General features: G+C 37.6%; 1 protein-coding gene across 6 annotated transcripts in view; it reads right to left on the reverse strand.

Annotated features, from left to right (window-relative positions):
• Window positions 1–20,044, reverse strand: part of PATJ (PATJ crumbs cell polarity complex component) — a 161,067-nt gene that overhangs the window by 132,351 nt on the left and 8,672 nt on the right. For 5 of the 6 annotated variants that reach the window (XM_075155627.1, XM_075155628.1, XM_075155626.1 and 2 more), the window contains 11 exons: window positions 19,686–19,741; window positions 19,437–19,603; window positions 17,530–17,721; window positions 16,021–16,160; window positions 14,042–14,240; window positions 12,271–12,399; window positions 10,323–10,535; window positions 6,492–6,594; window positions 4,624–4,712; window positions 3,231–3,366; window positions 2,772–2,906 (listed from right to left, as the gene is read on the reverse strand). In XM_075155627.1, coding sequence (XP_075011728.1) covers window positions 2,772–2,906; window positions 3,231–3,366; window positions 4,624–4,712; window positions 6,492–6,594; window positions 10,323–10,535; window positions 12,271–12,399; window positions 14,042–14,240; window positions 16,021–16,160; window positions 17,530–17,721; window positions 19,437–19,603; window positions 19,686–19,707 — 1,525 coding nt within the window. In that variant the 5' untranslated portion in view covers window positions 19,708–19,741. Of the gene's footprint in view, window positions 1–2,771; window positions 2,907–3,230; window positions 3,367–4,623; window positions 4,713–6,491; window positions 6,595–10,322; window positions 10,536–12,270; window positions 12,400–14,041; window positions 14,241–16,020; window positions 16,161–17,529; window positions 17,722–19,436; window positions 19,604–19,685; window positions 19,742–20,044 lie in introns of those variants that run through there. The other variant, XM_075155630.1, reaches the window with a different exon arrangement.

Below are 20,044 nucleotides of genomic sequence, written 5' to 3' on the forward strand. Positions count from 1 at the left end.
GAGAGGCAGTGGATCCATATCAAAGCAGTTTGGGTCTGCTGTGAAAAGGGCTCAAAACCACAGCTTGATCCACGCTGATTATGAGCAGAACAGGGATCACTAAGGCATATCTAGATAATACACCTTGAGACTAACAGAGTTTCTTAACTTCAAGCCAGGTAAAAGCAATTTTAGTTCCCAGCATAAACTGATCCTGGCATTGATATACCATATTTGCACAGCACTAGGTATTAGTTCTCTTTGCATCAGGGCAGACATCTGCAGCCTGTGACACAAGATAACCCAATCATGAGTAATCAGGAACTGACTACAGATATATCGTTCACTTCAGTAGAAAAGGACTGGGTAAGTGACACAAGACAGCATGTGTTGCTCTTTTCTAGCCTCTGTCATAGCGAGTGTAAATCCTCCTGGCTCTTCTGCCCCTAAATATATCCTACTGCTAAGTCCTTAAGTTATTCGTCCATTGTAACTACAAATCAATATATGCTTTTCCATTCATACAGCTAAAACAATGCTTTTATAACCTCACATCTCAGCTACTCAATCACCTCTGTTTTGGCTTCCTATTTCTGGGAACACGCAAAAGTCACAACAAAGGATGTCTGGTTGTAAGGCTTGGACAGAAAACTAAAACAGAATGGAACATAGGAACTGCTACATTTCTCTCGTTTCCAGGTTGTCTTTAATACTGACAGATCTTCCACAATCATAGCAAAATTGTTATTCATTGACAGCCATAATTTAGAATCCTCTATTACATCTACATATCTTAGAAACTACAAGGCATAAGGATAATTTATGCTGACTTTAACACAAGCTGTAGAAATTCACCCAGAAGTTCCTGTAGAGGAGCCCAGAAATCTGTAGGGGAATTGAAGCACGCCTTCTGGAAAGACCTCCAACCTTGATTCAGAAGTCAGCTAAAAACCAAAGCAATCCATGCCTTTGTGATTATGTCCAATTGCCTTTTCTGTTAAAAACACATGCCTAATTCGAACTCCTGTTCAGCTCTGATTCCAGCTATCACGTCTTTATGCCTATTATGCCTTTGCCAGACCAGAGATTTTCATCTGCCTGCACAGGTGTGCAGTCAACAATTTCCAGTTCAGCCAGTAAGCTCAGGACAAGCAAGCCAGAAATTGCATGTCTCAAGACTGAACTCTAGTTTCCAACAGTAGCATGGGAGGAAGCAATATGCAACGGTATTAGTACCACAAGGTAAACGAGTTGCGTCTGGGAACGAGCAGGCAGCAAGGAGAGGTTCACTGCCAAGTGGGGAATCTCACAGGAGGTGGACGTAGCTGGTGCTAGGCTTCCTACTTCTCTGCACTCCAGGAAACGTCAGTGACCAGGAGCACTATAAGCAGGTCAAGCAAACAGGAGCAAGGCAGTTACATGGCAGGTGGCACACAGGTGAGACAGATGTTCACGGAAATGGCATCTGTCTCATTTTGTGGAAAATGACCTACAAATGGAGACATGTCACAAGACATGATCCCCTGTCCCTGCTGCTGCAGCCACCTCTGGTCCTTCAGCAAGCCCTACTCAGTCAAAACTCCTGAGGGAGGATGCTGCAGCACAGGTCACAGGTTGTTAGGATGCCAAGTCAAGCAGCTCGGAAGGTGAGTTCTGATGAAGTTACTGCAGTGCCAAAAGAGGAAACTGCAACAAATGGGCATTAGAGATGATGAGAAATCAACAGAATATTTTGAAAAGACTCTGCAGATGTAGGAGCCTAAGACCTGTGAGGGCAAGAAGATAGAAATGACTGAGGTAACGCTGGATCAGGAAGTAGATGTGAACTCCCAAGAGTTCCATCTCTTGATGCTGTTCACCTAGCAATCTGATTCAGGGCCCTGGCACCAGAGGAGGATGAACAAATCTTCTCTGTCAGGAAAAGATTGCAGGCAGAACACCTCAGGTCATCAGAGCAGGATCAGGGCTAAAAAGAGAAATCGGTGAGCTGGAGGCATTCAGCTCTATAGAGCTTATGAGATTCATTCCAGGCTACTGAAAGGGCTGCACCTGCACTGTCTATAATCTACAAAAAACAACCCAAAACAAAACATGGCAATCAAAGGGGGATCACTAATGACTGGGAAAGGGCAAACTTTATGCAAGGAGGAAAATCCAGAGAATTATAGGCCAGTCAGTCTCACCTTCGGCCCTGGGGAGATCATGAGATACTTCCTCTTGGAATTCATTTCTGAAGACATAAATTATAAGAAGGCAAATCAGGAACAGTTAATATAGATTTGCCAAATAACTGACCAATCTGACTGCCAACATAGCTATGTGGATGAAGAGTGTAATACACCTCAACTTTACCGCAGCTTTTGACACCATTTACATTAGAATTCTCATTTGGAAACTAAGGAAGCATGAGTTTGATGACTGCTAAATAGGCTGAAAACCAGATGGACCACTGGGATCAAAGGCAGCACTAACCAATGGCTTGACAGCCAGTTATGAGAGAAGATCAATAGCTACAGGGACTAATATTATCCAGTATCTTCATCAGTGACCTCCATGATGACACAGAATGCACTCTCGGCAAACCTGTGGACAGTGCTACATTTTGGGGATAGGGCGGGGTGGAAGAGTTGACAGATCCAACAGGTAGAGCTTTACTTCAGAGGGACCTGAATAAAAAGCATTACAGAGCAAAAACTAAAGATGGAGTAAGCCATGACAGCCCATCAGTATTGAAAATGGATTAAAGACAATTCCAAAGACTCAGAAGAGACACTGCAAGATTTCCTATCCACCTGTTTTATATAGACTCTGCATCTTTTCATTTTGAAGATTATCCTTCTGTTCTTGGTTCTCCTCATTCTTAATGTCCACACTAGTTTCAGTCCCTACAGCTCCAGGTGACACAAAGGTTGGAACAGTTGGCTGCACTGTGAAAACAGATGAAAAAAGAAAAATCATATGCTGCAAAATATGTGAAATAGTAACACTGCCTCACTAACTACTCTTTTTTTTTTTTTTTTTTTTTTTTTTTGGGCTACACAGGAGTTTTGCACTCAACTTTCCTGAACCCCTCATTTCTGTTTCTTTCCATTCCTCCTTAAGTATCTCATTTTCTACAGTGTGCCCTTACAAAATCTAGGATCATGTGGCATCTAGTCCTAATTATTAAATTAGGTAACTGTAAATTGAGTGAAAAATAAAATCAGTTGCTAAAAAAGGGAAAAGAAAAAAGAAAAAAAAAAAAGGATTACCTCTATCTGAAGGTCTTTCTGAAAAAATAGTAGAAGGTTTCCTTCTAAGTAAGGTAAGGCGTACAGCCTGTCCTGTGTTACGCAATGCCTCTACCACTTCTTGGTTGGTATAATCCTGTATATTAACTCCATCAACCTAAAACAAGAAAATGGTATCATATAATAGTAATCACATTACATTCTTAGGCTGTACCATACATAAGCAACATAAACATTATTTTGTGCAGAAATTATAGGGTTATTCACCCAAGACAGTAATATTTGCAAAACAATCTCATTAAATCAGTTACATTTCACTAATTAGATAATATTTTCAAAATGCATTTTAAAAGGAAACACAACAGTAATTTCTTCTGTCTTCATGAGGCAACCACAAAACAGAATTTACTAATCTGATATAAATATGCACTGATTTCCCCCTACAATTTTTTTGCTTAAAAAAAACAGTTTGAGGAGTATTATGGATGAAGCTTCCCAGCAAAAGTAGTCAGCCTAGAACTCTGTTCAGTTCATTATCACTGTTAGTCTTCTCATGGATTTCTAACATGCCCCATGCAAACCTATACACACAACTGTTGGTATAATCCACTCTGAACAGCCCAATTCTTACATCAATTCAGATGTTTTCATTTACACCCAAAATACTCTGTTCACCTCACTGTTAGATCATGCATCAATAGGGGCTTCTCCTGCAAAGCTGCAGACAAAAGCACAAGGCTGTATCAATTTTTGCTCTCACAAAGGAGAGGCTGACTTTGGAAAGTCTGGCATAGCACACATTTAAAGTAATTTAAAATCATATCTCTATAAATATTATCTCTTAAAACAAAAAGACTGTGTAATTCATTCCTGCTTGTATGTGAATGCAAAATTGGCTATTATTCAATTCACTGTTATTCAATGGTTTTTAATTTTTCTACACATAAAGCTTGGGTTTTTAAACCTAAATTGTGACTATTAACATTTTGATTGTATCCACACTATGCTACACAGTCATTAAGGTCCATAAACAGTGTGCTACATCTTGCAAGATCTTAACCATCCTCAAATCCCATTCAATTCAAATAGAAGCTAATGCTGCTCATCTTTACTTCGGGCCAAAAGCCAAGATTCTCCACTCTGAAACATTTTAATCCAAATGCTTGCCTCTTTCATAGTTAACTACTATTTACTACTTCTTTGAATATAAAATAATATTTTAATCACAGCAAGCCAAAGCTCATTTCTGTTACAAATCTACCTAAACAAATATGAACCACCAAATTATTTCCTCTGCAAAGCGGAAAAGGTTTAATTAATTTTAGAAAGTCTTTACTACTTTGTTCTTTTAACACTGAGATGTGTAATGAAGTATTAGTTCTACAACAATATATAAGCACACTATTTTACTTACAGCAACAATTTTGTCATGAACATGAATTTGGCCATTGTGGTCAGCAGCACTACCAGGTATTATATTTTTCACAAAAATCCCTGAAGGTTCTGTTGGCAGCGGGAGGGAAGGAAGAGAAACAAGTCACTACATTAATCTAATTTGTTTCTTTTCTTGTTAAGATTTTTAATTACAGCCTTTTTCACACACTACTTCTGTCCACAAAGCTATAATTCTGTAAACCACCAATATTTGCACGTTACCACTCACACAGCTTGACACAGAACGACTGAGGATCTCTGATGGAAAAAACAGCACCGATACAAACACCTGTACACTGATCTCAAAATTTTTTCCTTAAAATGGCTCACAAAAGGCCACCTCCTCCATGAATTCATCCTTGTGCTTACCCAGGCTTTAAACCACAATCACTTAAATCCATGCTGCATTTGATTTCAATAGGACTACCTAAGCTAAAAGTAAAGTATGTGCTTAAGTACTTTGATCAGGACTTCAATCATCTTACAGCTAAAGAGTTTAGTACTTTAAATCTTAATGAAAAAGGTTTTTTCTTTTTTTTAAAAAAAAAGAAACATGGAAATCAGAAAAGCTGTCCTTTGTCATGTTTGACGTTTGATTATTAATTCTAACTTCTAATTAGAACAAGGAAATAAAAACAAAGCAAAACAGTAAAAAATCCAATCATCAGTTGAAACAGTAACCCTTCCCTTCCACAAACTCCCGCAAAATATGAGATGCTGATCTTTAATTCTAGCGAACCTTGACACTTCATCCATCCTTTTCTGAACACTAACCTTCCTCAGACACCTGCCCGACATGCTTTGTCCATGCTCAGCAAAACCCCTCTACCGGTGCTTCAAACCCACCTTTTCCCATTGCCTGACACATGCTCCTCCCCAACCCAGTTCCCAGTGCTCACTGCGCTGGCCTGGGATTCCTGACCAGCAACACAAGAGGATCTCTGGGGAATGAAGAGGGCTGGAGAGCAACCCCAGCTGCATCACGTTCCCAGAATACTTTCTTGAGTGCCACAAGGAAGGGGAGGGGATAAAAAGCACTACCCCTTTGTGTAAAACCAGATATTCAGTTGAGTCAATTTTAAAGATATTATTATTTGTGGAACCAATATTTGAAAGATGAGTTAACAGCTCTAATTTAAAGAGGATTTAGAAAAAAAAAACAACCGATGCCATGTCACCATATCCTAGCACAGGTATTTTAATCTGTTTCCAGAGTTTAGACACTGAAACAGCCATCTGCTGAAGACAAGTACATCATCTTGTGAAGGTGGCATACACATCACGCACAGCTAAGATTTTCTGCATCTCCTGCCTAGCAGAGGAATGGATTAGTTAATCTGACGGATCATTTCCACTCCTACAATTTACTAAACAAAGGGAAGTTGCATGTTGATCTATTTTGTACATACTGAAGATGCCATTCAAAAGTTAATGCAAACTGGGGACATCCAAAACTCTGTTTTTGAAATTCTTCTTAAAATGCGTTATCTGAATTGTGCTATATCCTGGAGGGGAAAAGTAAGGAACAGTGTGGACAGGAATCTGACTGTGTTAGAGTCTGTACATGCAGTAACTGTCTGTTACAGTTTAATGTCTTGCACAGTAACAACATAAGCATGTAAAATTCACAGACCGGCAGTCAAGTCGGAATTATGTTTTTAAGCTAATTACAACTCTTTAAAATTTTTTGTGTCTGACTTTCACTTTGCAGCAAGTTCTCCAAATATCTTCTTCATAGATTTTGTAAGTTACACTGTTTCAAAGAAGCGCTATCCATTTTCCCCATAGTAAATAAAAGGTATTTGAGAAGCCCCTGTCCTAGACTTTACTAAATCCTGTAGAACTCACCTACATCACATGTGCCAGCATATCCAACAATTGTTATCCCAAGGCTTTGCCCATTCTTTTTTATAAGTTCAACATCATAGGTCTCAAAAAGGTTGGTATCATCCTATAAAGCAAGCACAAGACCGTAAAAAAAAATCTCATAATTTCTCAGTACCATTACAGGTTAATTAAGATCTTCAGAAGTGAGCAGTGATTTTCATTTTTCTATTTTAGGAGGGATCATATTTGCAAAAGAGATATACCCAAGATTTGCTGAAAATAAGGTGTCACCCAAAGTCATTAGTTGCTTTTAAAATTCCTTCCTAATACTTTCTCCACATACCTGTCAGAGGTATTTTTTATGGAAAACAAAGGTTTTCGTTAGATTGCTCGGGGGCCATTTCCCTTTGGATTCTACTTGGTAACAACAAACTTCCTGGTCAATCCCATAAGACAACAGAAACCCTGAATGCCCTCAGAATTTCTTCTTTCCCTTTCATATGTTAGTCCTGATAAACACTGTCATGAATCCACTTGCTTGAGCTCTTTCTACTGGACAGTTAAGAAGCAAAAAAACCTGGTATAAATACAGTATTATCACATCACACATTTCTGTCAGAAAAAGTGATGCTTATCTCTCCTTGTTACCACCTACTAAGGAAGTGAGGGGCAGCAGGAAAGGGATCTCAAAACAGAAACAGGTTCCATGCCCTGAAATGAAAGAAACCACATGTATACATAGTAGACACATCTCTACTACAGAAGCAGTTGCCTACTTAAATGCAAATATGGAAGACTAGGTAGGTGTTTGAGCTTATTGTTTGTTTTTATGCTAGATCCCAAACCGAAAAACCATTCCAAAAGTCAATCTTACACACATCAGCTTAACAAGCTTGATATGATCCTGTTCAGATTTGAATGCCACCAAACTGCAAAGAACGCTGGAAGCCTCCAGGTTGTCTAAGGCAATGGGAAGCAAAAGACTCATTAGTCCGCATTCAACAAAATTATTTTTAAGACCTAACAGAGGAAGGGAGAGTATTCATTTGTAAATGTTTTATTCTTGAACTGATAAGACCACTTCTCATAACAAATAATACTTGAAAAGAGAAGCACATAACAACATGACCTGTTCTCCAAACCCTCCACTTAACTACAATTACCAAAAAACCATAAAAGGCACTAGCTAAGATTACAATATGATCTGACCTTACACTGGAGAAGTATATGGAAAAAGGTCTCCACAAAGCTGGCCTCAGTATGTCTCTGCAACTCTACTCTGACAAGTAAAAATCAAAACTGCAAGACAGAGTTCAAACAGGACACACTAAAGATAGTGGCGATACCAAAGAGGAAAACAATCAAGCACCTAGATCTGGGACTGCAAGGGATAAATTAAAATACATAAAGTTGTTTGTTTTCAGTAAGCAGATACAGCCCAATGAGATAAAAAAGAAGATGATCAGAGTAAAGTCTGTTAAAGTGATGAAATCAAGAGGGGTAGTGTCACTGCCAACAGCAAAAAATGGACCGGGAAATTGGAAAACATTTCTTAAGAGAGTGAACAAAAGAGAAGTTTAATCAAATGCTTGCCAAATATCAGCTTTGGAAGCATCTATATTAAAAGCAGGCCAAAATTATGGCCGTACCTAATTTCACTTTTCACTGGAAGAGAAATCGATGGACAGCTATCTCCTTTCTTATCACAGACACCTCCCTCCATTAGCCAACTCATTAAGCTCATTAAATGCTTTCCAACTCTCTTGCTCCAAAAGATGCTGATGGAGATGAAGATAAGTTTTGATGCTCTGTCACTTGTCTTTAGGAGAGGGAACCAAAACAGTAAACAAGCCTACAGCAACATCTGAAATGGAGCTATGGCCTTGACTGCTATTTTGACAGTCAAAAGCCCTTCATAGTCAGTGCTCTGGCCCTACAGAAGTTTTCTCTAAGTAATGTTACTGGTAAAATGCAAAACATTAGAAGTGGAGTCTGGAAGAATCAAAGTAGAGAGTCCTAAATACAGCCAGCACAAGTAGGCTGCTAACATTGCTGTCAGTGTCTTGGAGACTACAGATAATATGACTGTTTTCTTGCGCCCATGCACAGACATAAGTAGTTTCAGTTATTCTATACTACAGGAAATTTAAAGGAAACCAAATATTAATATAAAACTGAAAAAAACCTAACCATATATTAAAAACGCCTTTCTGTTGGTTTGCAAAAAAAAGAAAAGGAAAATATTTTCTATTCCAAAGCTCACAGCTAGTGAAAGTACTCTGAAACCAGAGAGAAATTAGATTATAGGAAAAAGTTCTGTTGTAAATCAGACACAAACTGAAAAGTGGACCATTAAAATCATCGTTAAGTTAATAAATACATTCAGATTAGCCATTATTCTTGACTTCAGCAGATCTCTCTTAACACCAGAAAGAGGAGTTTATTCAAATCTAAATATGAAGGCATTATTTAGTTCAGAAAACAATAGATGACATTCAGAAAGAAGTAGACGAAGTTGCAATGTGATTTTTTTCCCCCTCTAAACTACATAGCAGGAATAAGAAGGACACTGAAAAGGCATCCAGAAGGAATAACATTTTTGAAAGGCTGCAGCATCTGCCATGCTCTGGGTCGATTAGTGACAAACAGGCCTGCCTTTGAGGCGGGGAAGAGAGAAAAATAGTACCTCGTAGAGGAAACAAAACTAGGACCATGTTATTTTTTCCTAATACGGGCCTTGGAAAATATGATACAGCCAGAAAAGAAGTGCTTCATAACAATGCTGATTCTCTAGGAAAGCCTTTTTTCAGAGTATTAGACAAGCCCACTTTTAAGACTCCAACCTTATGTACAGAGATTACCCCCTCCCATCTCTCTGCCACTCACGTTTCCTACTACACCAATCCCTCTTCTGAGAAGAGGAGCTTGAGAAGGACCCAAAATACTTTACTGACAGCTTCAGCCACAGTAGTCTTCCAGAGAGATGCAAGACACAAAGCTAATGGCTGCCTTTGGAGTGACTATGCCCAATAAGCGAGAAGGTGAGTTTGTAACAATATGACTGCTAGTCTGACTTTTAAAAATGGTGCTTCAAAAAAAAATAGCTCTCTCCACTCATATTCAAGAAACTAGACAAGAAAGAAAAGGCTACTCAGATTCTACACCTAAATCTAAGCAGCACAGTAGTAGCAGATGGTACACAAGCACAGCTTTGTTTATGTTTCGAGACCTACTGTACACTTAGTGTAGCATTTGTTGATTTTAATTACTCAAAACTGAAAAGAATGACTTCAAAAACAAGAGACTTTGATATGACCATGATAAGATTTGCTAAAACAAGTTTCAAAATTTTTAGATATATTTCCTATCACAGACAGTAGCGTAGACTATGAAAACATTACACTTATGTTTCATAAAAAAGATGATTGTGCTGAATAATTCTGGTGTGGCCATGGCACTCTGGATTTCAGACTAGGGAAATTCACAGTCAAGTTTTAAATCCACTTACAAATGATTGATTAGCAAAAATGTAATGAGCTAAGAAGGAGAACTAAAAGTGCCATTTATCGATAACGTTTATGGCCTTGGTAATTAAATTACCCGCTCTGAAATAAATTCTGTAGAGCTGGTCATTCTGATCCCAAGTTTATAGATATTAATAACATACAGGAAAAAGGAAAAAATTATAGAAGGCAGGGCTATAATAATGACCACTTAAATACACACATATGATATCTGGAAACTCGAAACAAAAGCATTTTAGGTCTCAAGAACACACTGTCCTTCTCCTCCTTTCTAATCACAAGCCACAAACGTACTTAAAAATGTCATAAGTAAACACCAGATACTTACATTTCCATTTTGAAAAGAAGGTAATGTACTGACTGGCCAGCTCACAGGAGCTGGTGGAGTCTCCATAATTTCACACTTTGGGTCTCTTGCAACGATCATCCTTACAGAATTCCCACAGTTTCTCAGCACTTGGGCAACTTGTTCACTGGTCATTCCTTGCACATTAGTCCCTCCAATCTGCAAGATGTGATCTCCTGTCCGGAGCCTTCCATCCTTCAAATATAAAAAAATTTGCAAAAAATGTTTCCAGTCTATACATAAAATATCTTTTCCATTACAAAATTGAAACCATGTACAGGCATCTTCATGGCCAATGCAAGAAAATACCATAAAATTGACCACCACGGCAACATACTAAATAATTCAAGGAACCGTTTGCACTGTTTTTTCCACGGTAGTTCACAGTCGTAAATCAATCTTTCCAAAACTCAGTAAGATACACAAGTTGAATAGCACCATTCCTAAGAAAGTGGTTACTTTTCTCATTTAGGAGAAAACAGACAGCAACAATGTTTTATAATCTAACAGGTTGTTATGTATTACTGTTTCATAGAATACTCCTCATCGGACAGGCATTAGAATAAAAAGCACGGCATTTTGATTTAGGACTTTAGAGTTTTTCCTGATACTTCTATATTAGCCTGGCAATTCTTTTCTCGTATGACTAGCTCCAACTCGAGCGAGTAAATCCACTGAAGGTAACAAGACTCCACACAAACCATTTTACATGATAATTATGATTCATGACCTACATCATCATTTCTGTTATAAGCAAGCATTCATAGAACCAAATCCTCAGCTGGTATTGATCAGCACAGCTCCACCACCTTAGGTGAATTGATTTATACAGCAATCATAGCGGAGTTATTCCCAGAACTAACTCAAACTCATTTACAAACTCATCCAATTTTAACATGTATATGTGCTCATTATTTCACATGTTCTTAATGATGTCTCATTCAGCTGAGAATGATGTGGTGAGTTCTTAACTTACATGCTTCATTTGTAGCCAAAACACTTTATTCCTTACAGCAAAACAGGTGTTACACAATAATTAAAAAATACTCAGTTACACATGACAGGTTCAGAGGGAGGCAGTCAAGCAAAAGCCAGCATTTTCCAGTAAAGCTCTCAGAATCTTCAGGTTTTGTTTCCATCCTATACTAGAGGAAGTACCTTAGCCTCTCTCTTTTGTATGTTACAGGATCTTGTCTGCACGGGCTCCTCAAATATTGTAACTTGTCATGACCAAATTCATATTAAAAATCCAAATCTGTTTTGCTATTGCATGTGTTCTACTCCTGAAATGTAGCAACACTTAACGCTGAGTCTTTAAATCAAAGGTTGCAAACTGTACCTGTGCAACTTTAAAATGTATCAGTAACTTCAAAAGGCTTTGCATCAATCCTGTGTGTCTCCTTGAACTGGTCAGACGGCAAGGCAGGGATCAAAACCCCTTTAAAATAAAACCCACTAAAAATAGGACAGCTTCAATCTATAAACCAAATCTTGCAACGCAATTACTTCAATAGGGCTGATTCTCTTGCCTTGGCGAGTTTGTCCCTATAGATGTTGCCAAATGTGCCAAATTCTACAGAGGATGTGCAAATCCATTAAGAGTATTTGTCCTCCCCCAGACTGACCAAAGGCTGAAAATATCAAAAGTATTGAAAATATTAGGAGGTTAGGCAAATTTTCAGAATTTCTGCATGTTCAACAATGTTATAAAAGCCAAAGCATGTCTGAGAAACAACTTAATTCATATCAGGTGCTGACTTTTTCCTCAATCATACCTTCAACATATTTATTTATGAAGTATATGTTGGCATTCAGACTTTGATGCTATCAGCTTCCTTTTGTTTAAGTATATTAGTTTATTTTAAGACTGTCAAAACCAGTTAATTATACTTCAAAATCAAACAAGAAGTGACATAATATAACAAATTACCCGATCTGCTAATCCCCCAGGAACAATTGTTCTTACAACTACTCCACTCGACTTCCCTCCTACAATTCCAAAGCCTAATCCTGAACCATCGTTAATCAGCTCAACGTCTTCAACGTGGCCCCAGTGAATCTGCAATTAATAAAAACAGGAGATTTTAATTTCAGTCGATCTTTAATGTTTCTCACTTTCACATGTACCAGGAATGATGAGAATTAATCAGAGCAATTTTCTCTCTCTACCCCACATATTGGAGATCTGTTGGATTTTGTTCAGTCAGCTTCATTTCCTTATAAATACGCAGTGGGATTTCTCATCTGTTTTTAAACATCCATTTTGTCCTTCACTTTCAGGATAACAGGATACTAGGAAAAAGCTTGACTAAGAAAAAGCAATTTTAAGATTTTCTTGCCAAAATGAAAACTATCCTTTTAGGTTTTCATAAATCAAGAATACTGCAAACAACAGAGAAAAACAGAGGCAAGGAGCTTGCACTGGCCTAGTTTTCACTTAGCGTTGCCCAAATTCTTATTTCTGTTATTTCACTTACACACTCTAAACACCATCAGTACACGCTGAATTAATAGCACAGTAGAATATTCTGCCATACTGAATTGGAAACATGTTTCTAAGCTACACTGTACCATGACCTTATGTTCTACAAGACAATCTGAAAATAACAAAGCTGTTAAGCAACCCAAACCCAGCCAATGTTTCTGTCAGATTAATATCTCATAGAAACCAAAATGGAGCAAAAGTAGGCAGATTTAAGTCTTCTGTGAATAAAGGATTTATTAGCATACTGAAAATCTTTGCCAAAGCCAGTTAAATATCATAAAAGAAGTTTAAAGACCCCCTGTAGAGATATATATTTGTGTTTTATTTTGTTAGTCTGTTCAGTGCAGATCTTTCAATGAAAAAGCAGTTAAAGTTTAATTCTTTAAAATTTTCAGTGCAATAAACAATATTGATTATCCACTAAAACCTTCAGATTTCACTAGCTCTGTAATAATCATGAGGGAAATAATTACTGAGAATCAGGAAAAGCACTGCTCTTAACCAGATTTTCATCAAAACCTACTAGCATAATAAATTAAGATTCCAATATTGCAAACCCTGGATTTAGGTGTGCAGCTCAACCAAATTCAGTGAAGCCACCTGGACCATATGGTTTGAACACAGATGGAGGTTCAGCCCTAGCTTATTACATGTCCCAGTGACAATCTCTCCTTGTTCAAGTAAACAAAAGGGTTCACAATCAATGAAATTTGCAGATAAAAAAAATCCTGATAAATAAACAGGAGAGGTTCTTCAACAGTTTTTAAAACAAAGACAAGGCTTTTTGTTTTGAGCAGTTTAAGTTTAAATTGGTTGGGATATTTCAAGCAGTGCTCATGATAGGTTATGTTTACAGTCTTTTAAGATGTAATCAGAGCATCTTTAATTGCCCAAGTAGGTTTCAGCTGGGTATACTCATAAAATGCTTTACCCAGCCTATGCTGAACAGACCCTGCTGCTAAGAATATGTTGATCTACAAAAGCTTCTGCTATCCCATAAAAGCCCAGGATCTATTTTATAACAACTTCATGCAGCTTTGCAATGGAAGCCCTATACTTATTGCATGATCAGTCTAAATGAAAAGTCGTCACATATAAAATCTGATAAAAGAAAAAAATCCCTATATGTAAAGCTTGCTAACACAAACACTTACAACCACAAAAAAATATCCAGCATGGTTCAAAATCTGATTTTGACAGTATTACAACAACTCACAGTCTCAGGTGGATTTATATCACTTAATAAGACAGCCGAAGTTCTGCTGTTTCCTTGAACTGGCTCCCTAGCAACAACCAGATGTAGAGATCCTGTGGATTGCTGGAGGAGGGCAATAGCGTGCTGATGGGAAATGTTCTGATCCAATGGGGTGCAATTAATGGCCAGTATGTGGTCATTTTCCTTTAGTCTTTGATCCCTTAACAAAACATTAAAAGAAATTTAAAAATGCAGCACAGTGACTTCACAACAGGCTTGTGTAATTTAAATATGAACATGCAACATACACAGTTATGCAAGGTTAAATATTTATATATTTAAAAAATCTACTTATTAGACTGTCTTCACCAACACACAAACTAGATGCAATCCACACTGTACTGAACTGCCCAGCTATATTTTGTTCCAACTTTATCATGGTACAGAAATTTGCTCAATTTTTTCCTTTGCTTCTATTCAAAATTCAATGAAATTCCCTCATCTTTTTTTGATGATATTGAATTACAGGGCAGAAAAGATTTATTTTTGTAGTAATACAATGAACTAGGAACTATTCTTCATTATGTTTAGCACTGCATGATACTATCTCTAAGTAGCCACAACTCAGGCTATGATATTGGTTTGTATCATTATTTAATCTAAAGATCGATGAGCTGCATATTTATATTTCACTCAAAATTTACAGTATCAAACTTCAAACTTCAAGCAATACACAGTTCAACTTATACCTTAAGAGAATATAAATTTCACAGTTAATTCACCCCAGTGATGAATTTAGATTTGTGACAAGAGAAAAACCATCACTCATCTCCTTTGTTAAATATTCATTCTGAGCACGAGACCAAACTGTTACATAGACAGACACTGCCTTCAAAGCTCTGTAGGAATCCAAAAAAAGTCTCCAGGAGATCTTGTCTCAGAAGCAAAATGGGAAGCATGCTGGGGAAATTTATAAACTCCGAAACAATATAACTGCACATCTTAACTAACGCATTTTAAACTTCCTTTTTATCTTGCAACGTTTAAGATGTTTCCCAGAAATCACTTTCTTCAAGCACTAACCATATTTTAGATTCTCTCATCAAAGAAAGTGAGCAGCAGGTCACCAAATCCTAAAGTGAGATATTCACCCTCCTTTGACATCCGGATCAGTCCATCTGTCTCCACTTTGAAAGAGCCTAATATGCTTTTCTTTAAGTGTTCTCTGGTGTGTTCTCTGTGGGCCCATAGCCATTATCATTCCAACCTCTCCCCACTCTTTTTGTCATCCTGTGTTGGCACTTCCTGACATGTGTTATTTAAAAAGTGACACCAATGACTTGAAATCTAGACACATTTTCTTGAAACATAATTCCGAGCACTGCATTTGTCTCATGCCAACTCTTGTGGTTTTACAATCACATTTTATTTTTAAAGGATTGCTCTGTCTTTTGTTGTTGGGTGAAAACCCACAGACAATACGGGAAGAAACTGCCTGAAGCCTTGATTCTATGATGACATCTGTGCAAGGATCTGTTGGGAGGACTGGATCTAAATTTACACAGGAAACAAACAGTAAAACCATCTATAAATAGGGCATTGTCATAAGCACATAAATAAAGAAACAAGGGGAAAAAAAAAATCTTTCAGGGACACAATGCATAAAAATTTCAAACAAAGGCTAATTTTTATTTTCCTTGTATTCTTTTCTGAGTTTTCTTTTGTTTTTTAATCAGTACTCAAGATTCTATTAAGTGAGTCATGATTTCTGGAAATTCCATTTATGAATGGCTCGGATATTTAAAACTCATCTGAAAATCTGATCCTCAAAACATGAGCCCATTTAGTTGAAAAGCCAGAATTCAAGATACCACCAACAAAATATCCCATCAGATAACCCAGATAAACATGTTAGTCTGATAGAGTTTTCACTGTGAAAGTCGTGACTTCTCCCTTCATGGAAATACTGCAATTTTCCAATATAATTATAAAGATCTCACCTGTCAGCTATGCTTCCTGGCTGGACTTCCTTGACAAAGATACCAACTTCTCCCAAGCTGTGATTTTTAAGGGCAACCACGCTAAATCCAAGACCTCCAACAGAAGGTTTTTCAATCTTTATTGATTCTATTTGTCTCCCCTAATAAAACAGAAAAAATTGATTTACTAATTTTTAATGCAATACAATGAACTAAGTTTAAAATTTATGAACACGGGGAGAATTATTCTTCTCCTAAGACTACACAAAGGCAAAATACTGAATATGTTATTTCTATAAAAGGTCCTCCATTTATTATTTTTAATATAGCAGAGTATTGGATATGCAAGCACTCTGAGGTTCTGAAACCTCAGGGAATTTAAGAGCTGCTTTCACACTTCATTCACATTATGAGATGAATTCCAAACTGGATGAAAACTATGAACGAAGTGCTGTCTAGAGCAATATATTTGGGATTTCTGGAAATGCTGCATAGCTAAACTAAATTACTTGTCTTTTGGCTCCCCTTGCTTTTAATGCGGATTTTTAGGTGTGCGTTCAAAAGATTGCAGCTTTTAAATAAAGAAATTAATTTCCTTCCCCTCCCTGCAACTTCACACTTAATGCTAAAAAAAGTTTGCTTTTGCAACTGCCTGCTTTTCAGTTCTAATACAAGATTTCTGGGGTTGTTTACTGGGAAATAGTACTTAGAGAATGCACTGCTATCACAGCTGTTTTGTCCAAAATAATGTGCAGTCTTTACTGCTAAACCTTTTATCTGATGAGTTAATGACACACTAATGAGGAAAGTTATGCTCAAAATATTACAGCTACATTAAGGTAGTCAATTAGCAACAGTTACTTAATATAGAAAGGCATGACTAACCAATTAAATTAATGGTTCAAAGTAACACTAGAACAATACATTTGTGGTATAAACGCCAATCCCACGTGGGTGGATGTCTGCACCTGTACAACTTCCATAAGTGTCTGGTACATGCTACATCACATGTTAATGAAATCAGCATCTGTCTGGCAAAGTTAAGACATACTAAATGAAGAGTTAAATAAAATATTACATGCCAGTTCTTTTAATCATTTGCGCTGTTCATATATTAACAAAGTTGGTACATTTCCAATTTAAAATGTACTTGATAAAATAAGTCTCTCCATCACAACAAGTTTCTGCAGAAAATGTCCATTTTCAGTTAAGTATCATCAAATACCAAAAAAGTTTTCTGGCAACTGAAATTTCTTTTCTACATTGGTGTGTTTGGTAGAAAGTATGACAAAAAAATGGGCAAAGAAAGAAAAAAAACCAACCCACCACCAAACCGCTTTCCATTGCTGACATTTATCTTTCACAGGGAAAAGTTATCCTCAGCACTTCTACTCTCTTACTGGCTAGGAGGCACCACACTCCCAGATATACAACAAAAGAGCATGTTTGAAAATGTACTCCAAAAGCCTGCAAGAAAAAGTTTGACATTAAAGGAAAACAAGTTTGGTTCACTAAACCCGAGAGCCTTACCTTTGCCATCTGTTGGATGATTGCATTAAATTCATTAACTCCCAGGTTTGGGGCGAAGGTAGATGCTTTGCGTTCAGGTGAACTGCAAGGTGTATACGCGCTTCCAGCAGCAACTGATTTGTCAGCAAACACTAGCAGCCCTCTCTTAGTAAAATCAAAATCTACTGAACGGTCAGGGGGCATATAATTGAGCTGTTGAAAATGAACAAAGATGTAGAAAAACTATTAAAAACAAAAGAAGAGATTTCCACATATATCAGCTTGTGTGAAGACTGCCAAAGAAGTAAGCATACACATGTTCATATATGCCTATTCACACAAATATACTCACCTGTATAAATTCGGCAATGTTAATATATAAGCTATAACCAAGCTACCATATCAAGTTTAAACTGTTTTTCAGAACGAAAAGTTCCCTGAATATTTCAGCTGTGTTTCTACTCCACCCATTTTCTCCTTTTCTTTCATTCTGCTTCCTGCCCATGCCCATTATCCTCTTTTCACCCTGATATTCCAGAAACAACACATGCAAAAGCAACAACATTAAAGAGGCACTCAAGCACTGTTGCAACTGTCAGGCAAACCTAGACAATTTTGGCACAAGAATCCAAATTTTTTAAGAGTCACTTAGTCACTCAGGAGCCAAACGCCTGGTCTGTATTATCTCCTCCCCAGAGAGAGCCTAGGGTACAAACTAACTACCATTGAACATGTTATCATCGCTAGAACTTGCAGTGCCTTGTCGAGTCCTGACAGATAATGAAGAAATGCAGAAATATTCCCAGGGCAACATAGTAAACTGAAAAATCCCATCCTGAATGAAACTGCTCATGAGGGACATGCTTAAAAAGAATTTCAAGAAAAACAACATTTTCTAGATATGATAATTCTGAACATCCTGGATATAAAATCTATTATGCCACAGTCACAAAGCATGATCTTAGATATATTTGCATTTTCATACATTTTTAATAGCTTGCAGACATGCGTCCAAGTTTTGGAAGGAAGGAACAGGAGCAGATACAGCACCTTTGTGAACATGGGAAGAAGGCATGGCACAACCGCTACCATGCCACCCAGGCAGGAACATGTACAATACATTTGGCAATGATGGCAAGGTGGCCTCGTGCCCCCTATAGACACCCACCCTCTATATCTGCAGCCGGGCAGGTGCAGTAACAGCAGAGACAGAGATCGCTGCTGCTTAGGGTATGCCAAGTTGGTCCCTGATTTTAAGTTTGCATTCCTGACTCGGCTAACTGCACGGTGAGACCTGTTCATGCAGATGTGTCATGGATGCCCATGTCCACAAGATCTAAGTGTCAGTTGGCATTGTAGACCAATTCGCACAAGTTCCTTCCGCTGCTGGAGCCAAGTCATTTTAAAGCTAGCTTGGGTACGTCTGCATCAGAGCTTGGCAAATCTTCAGGGGTGGTTTTCTAGATTGTATTTCCCAAAACAGGTTAACCATTCTCATACAAGTCAGCAGGAGCTAAGTGATGATGTCTTTTAAGGAGAAAAGATGCTGCCAGTTAGCTGATAAACAGTATTTAGCTCCTGTGAAAAACAAAGCATCCCAGTTCCAACTGTGTTCAGAACTCAAAGTACTAGAGCTGATGTCTTTTGCAGATGCTTTTCTCCGACTGATGTGGTTCTCAACACCTGCCTCTTCTGCATCCTTTTCAAAGCATGTTGCCCCATGACTTGTTTGTTGCAATACCACTTCTCATTTCAGTAGTGACTCTCTAGATATGAGCTTGACCAAAAAAAAACCAAAAACATTCACTCACACCAAGTTACAGCTTATTAATAAGAGCGCCCTCATTAACACACGCCTACGTATCCTGTTTCAAGTTCCAAGTTCACTATAGTTATCATCACACCAACAACCATAATTTTACACTCACTTGTTCCTTCAGTTGCTTGATGGATTGCTGGAGGGTCAGGATCTGGTTAAACAAAGGGCTCCTGAGCGTGTTACGCAAAACAGTCAGGTTTTCATTATGTTGGGAATCTCTCTTCTCACGCAGTTTTGCTTGTAGACGATCAAGGATCTGCAGCACCTGCTGTTTATCTGCACCACAAAGTAGTACATGTTAGGAACGGAGCTTCATTTCTCACTGTTCAACAAAAGTAATCACTTTCAGACCACGTACCTGCAGCAGGATTTTCAGGCATGTTGAAAGGTATTTTTGGAATTATTCAGAATAATCTAGATGAGGTTTTAAAAAAAATCAAATTAATAATTTATATATCAGAGCAGAATGCTAACAGATACATAGTCAATAAATGCAATAATAAAATACTAAGCTAACTACAACAAATTTAATAAAAAAATACTACTACCCTATGTTGTTTACCCCAAGTATTCAACAAAGCTCTCAACTCAGCTATTTGCACTGCAATCTCAGCACACCCAAAAATTTTTCCTTGTTCTATGTGCTTTTCCTTTCACACACAGGAAGGAATATGAACAACTCTTTCAAATATTAGTAAAAATGCAGGTTATAAAAAC

Source organism: Calonectris borealis, chromosome 8, assembly GCF_964195595.1.
Source record: "Calonectris borealis chromosome 8, bCalBor7.hap1.2, whole genome shotgun sequence".
Taxonomy (NCBI): domain Eukaryota; kingdom Metazoa; phylum Chordata; class Aves; order Procellariiformes; family Procellariidae; genus Calonectris; species Calonectris borealis.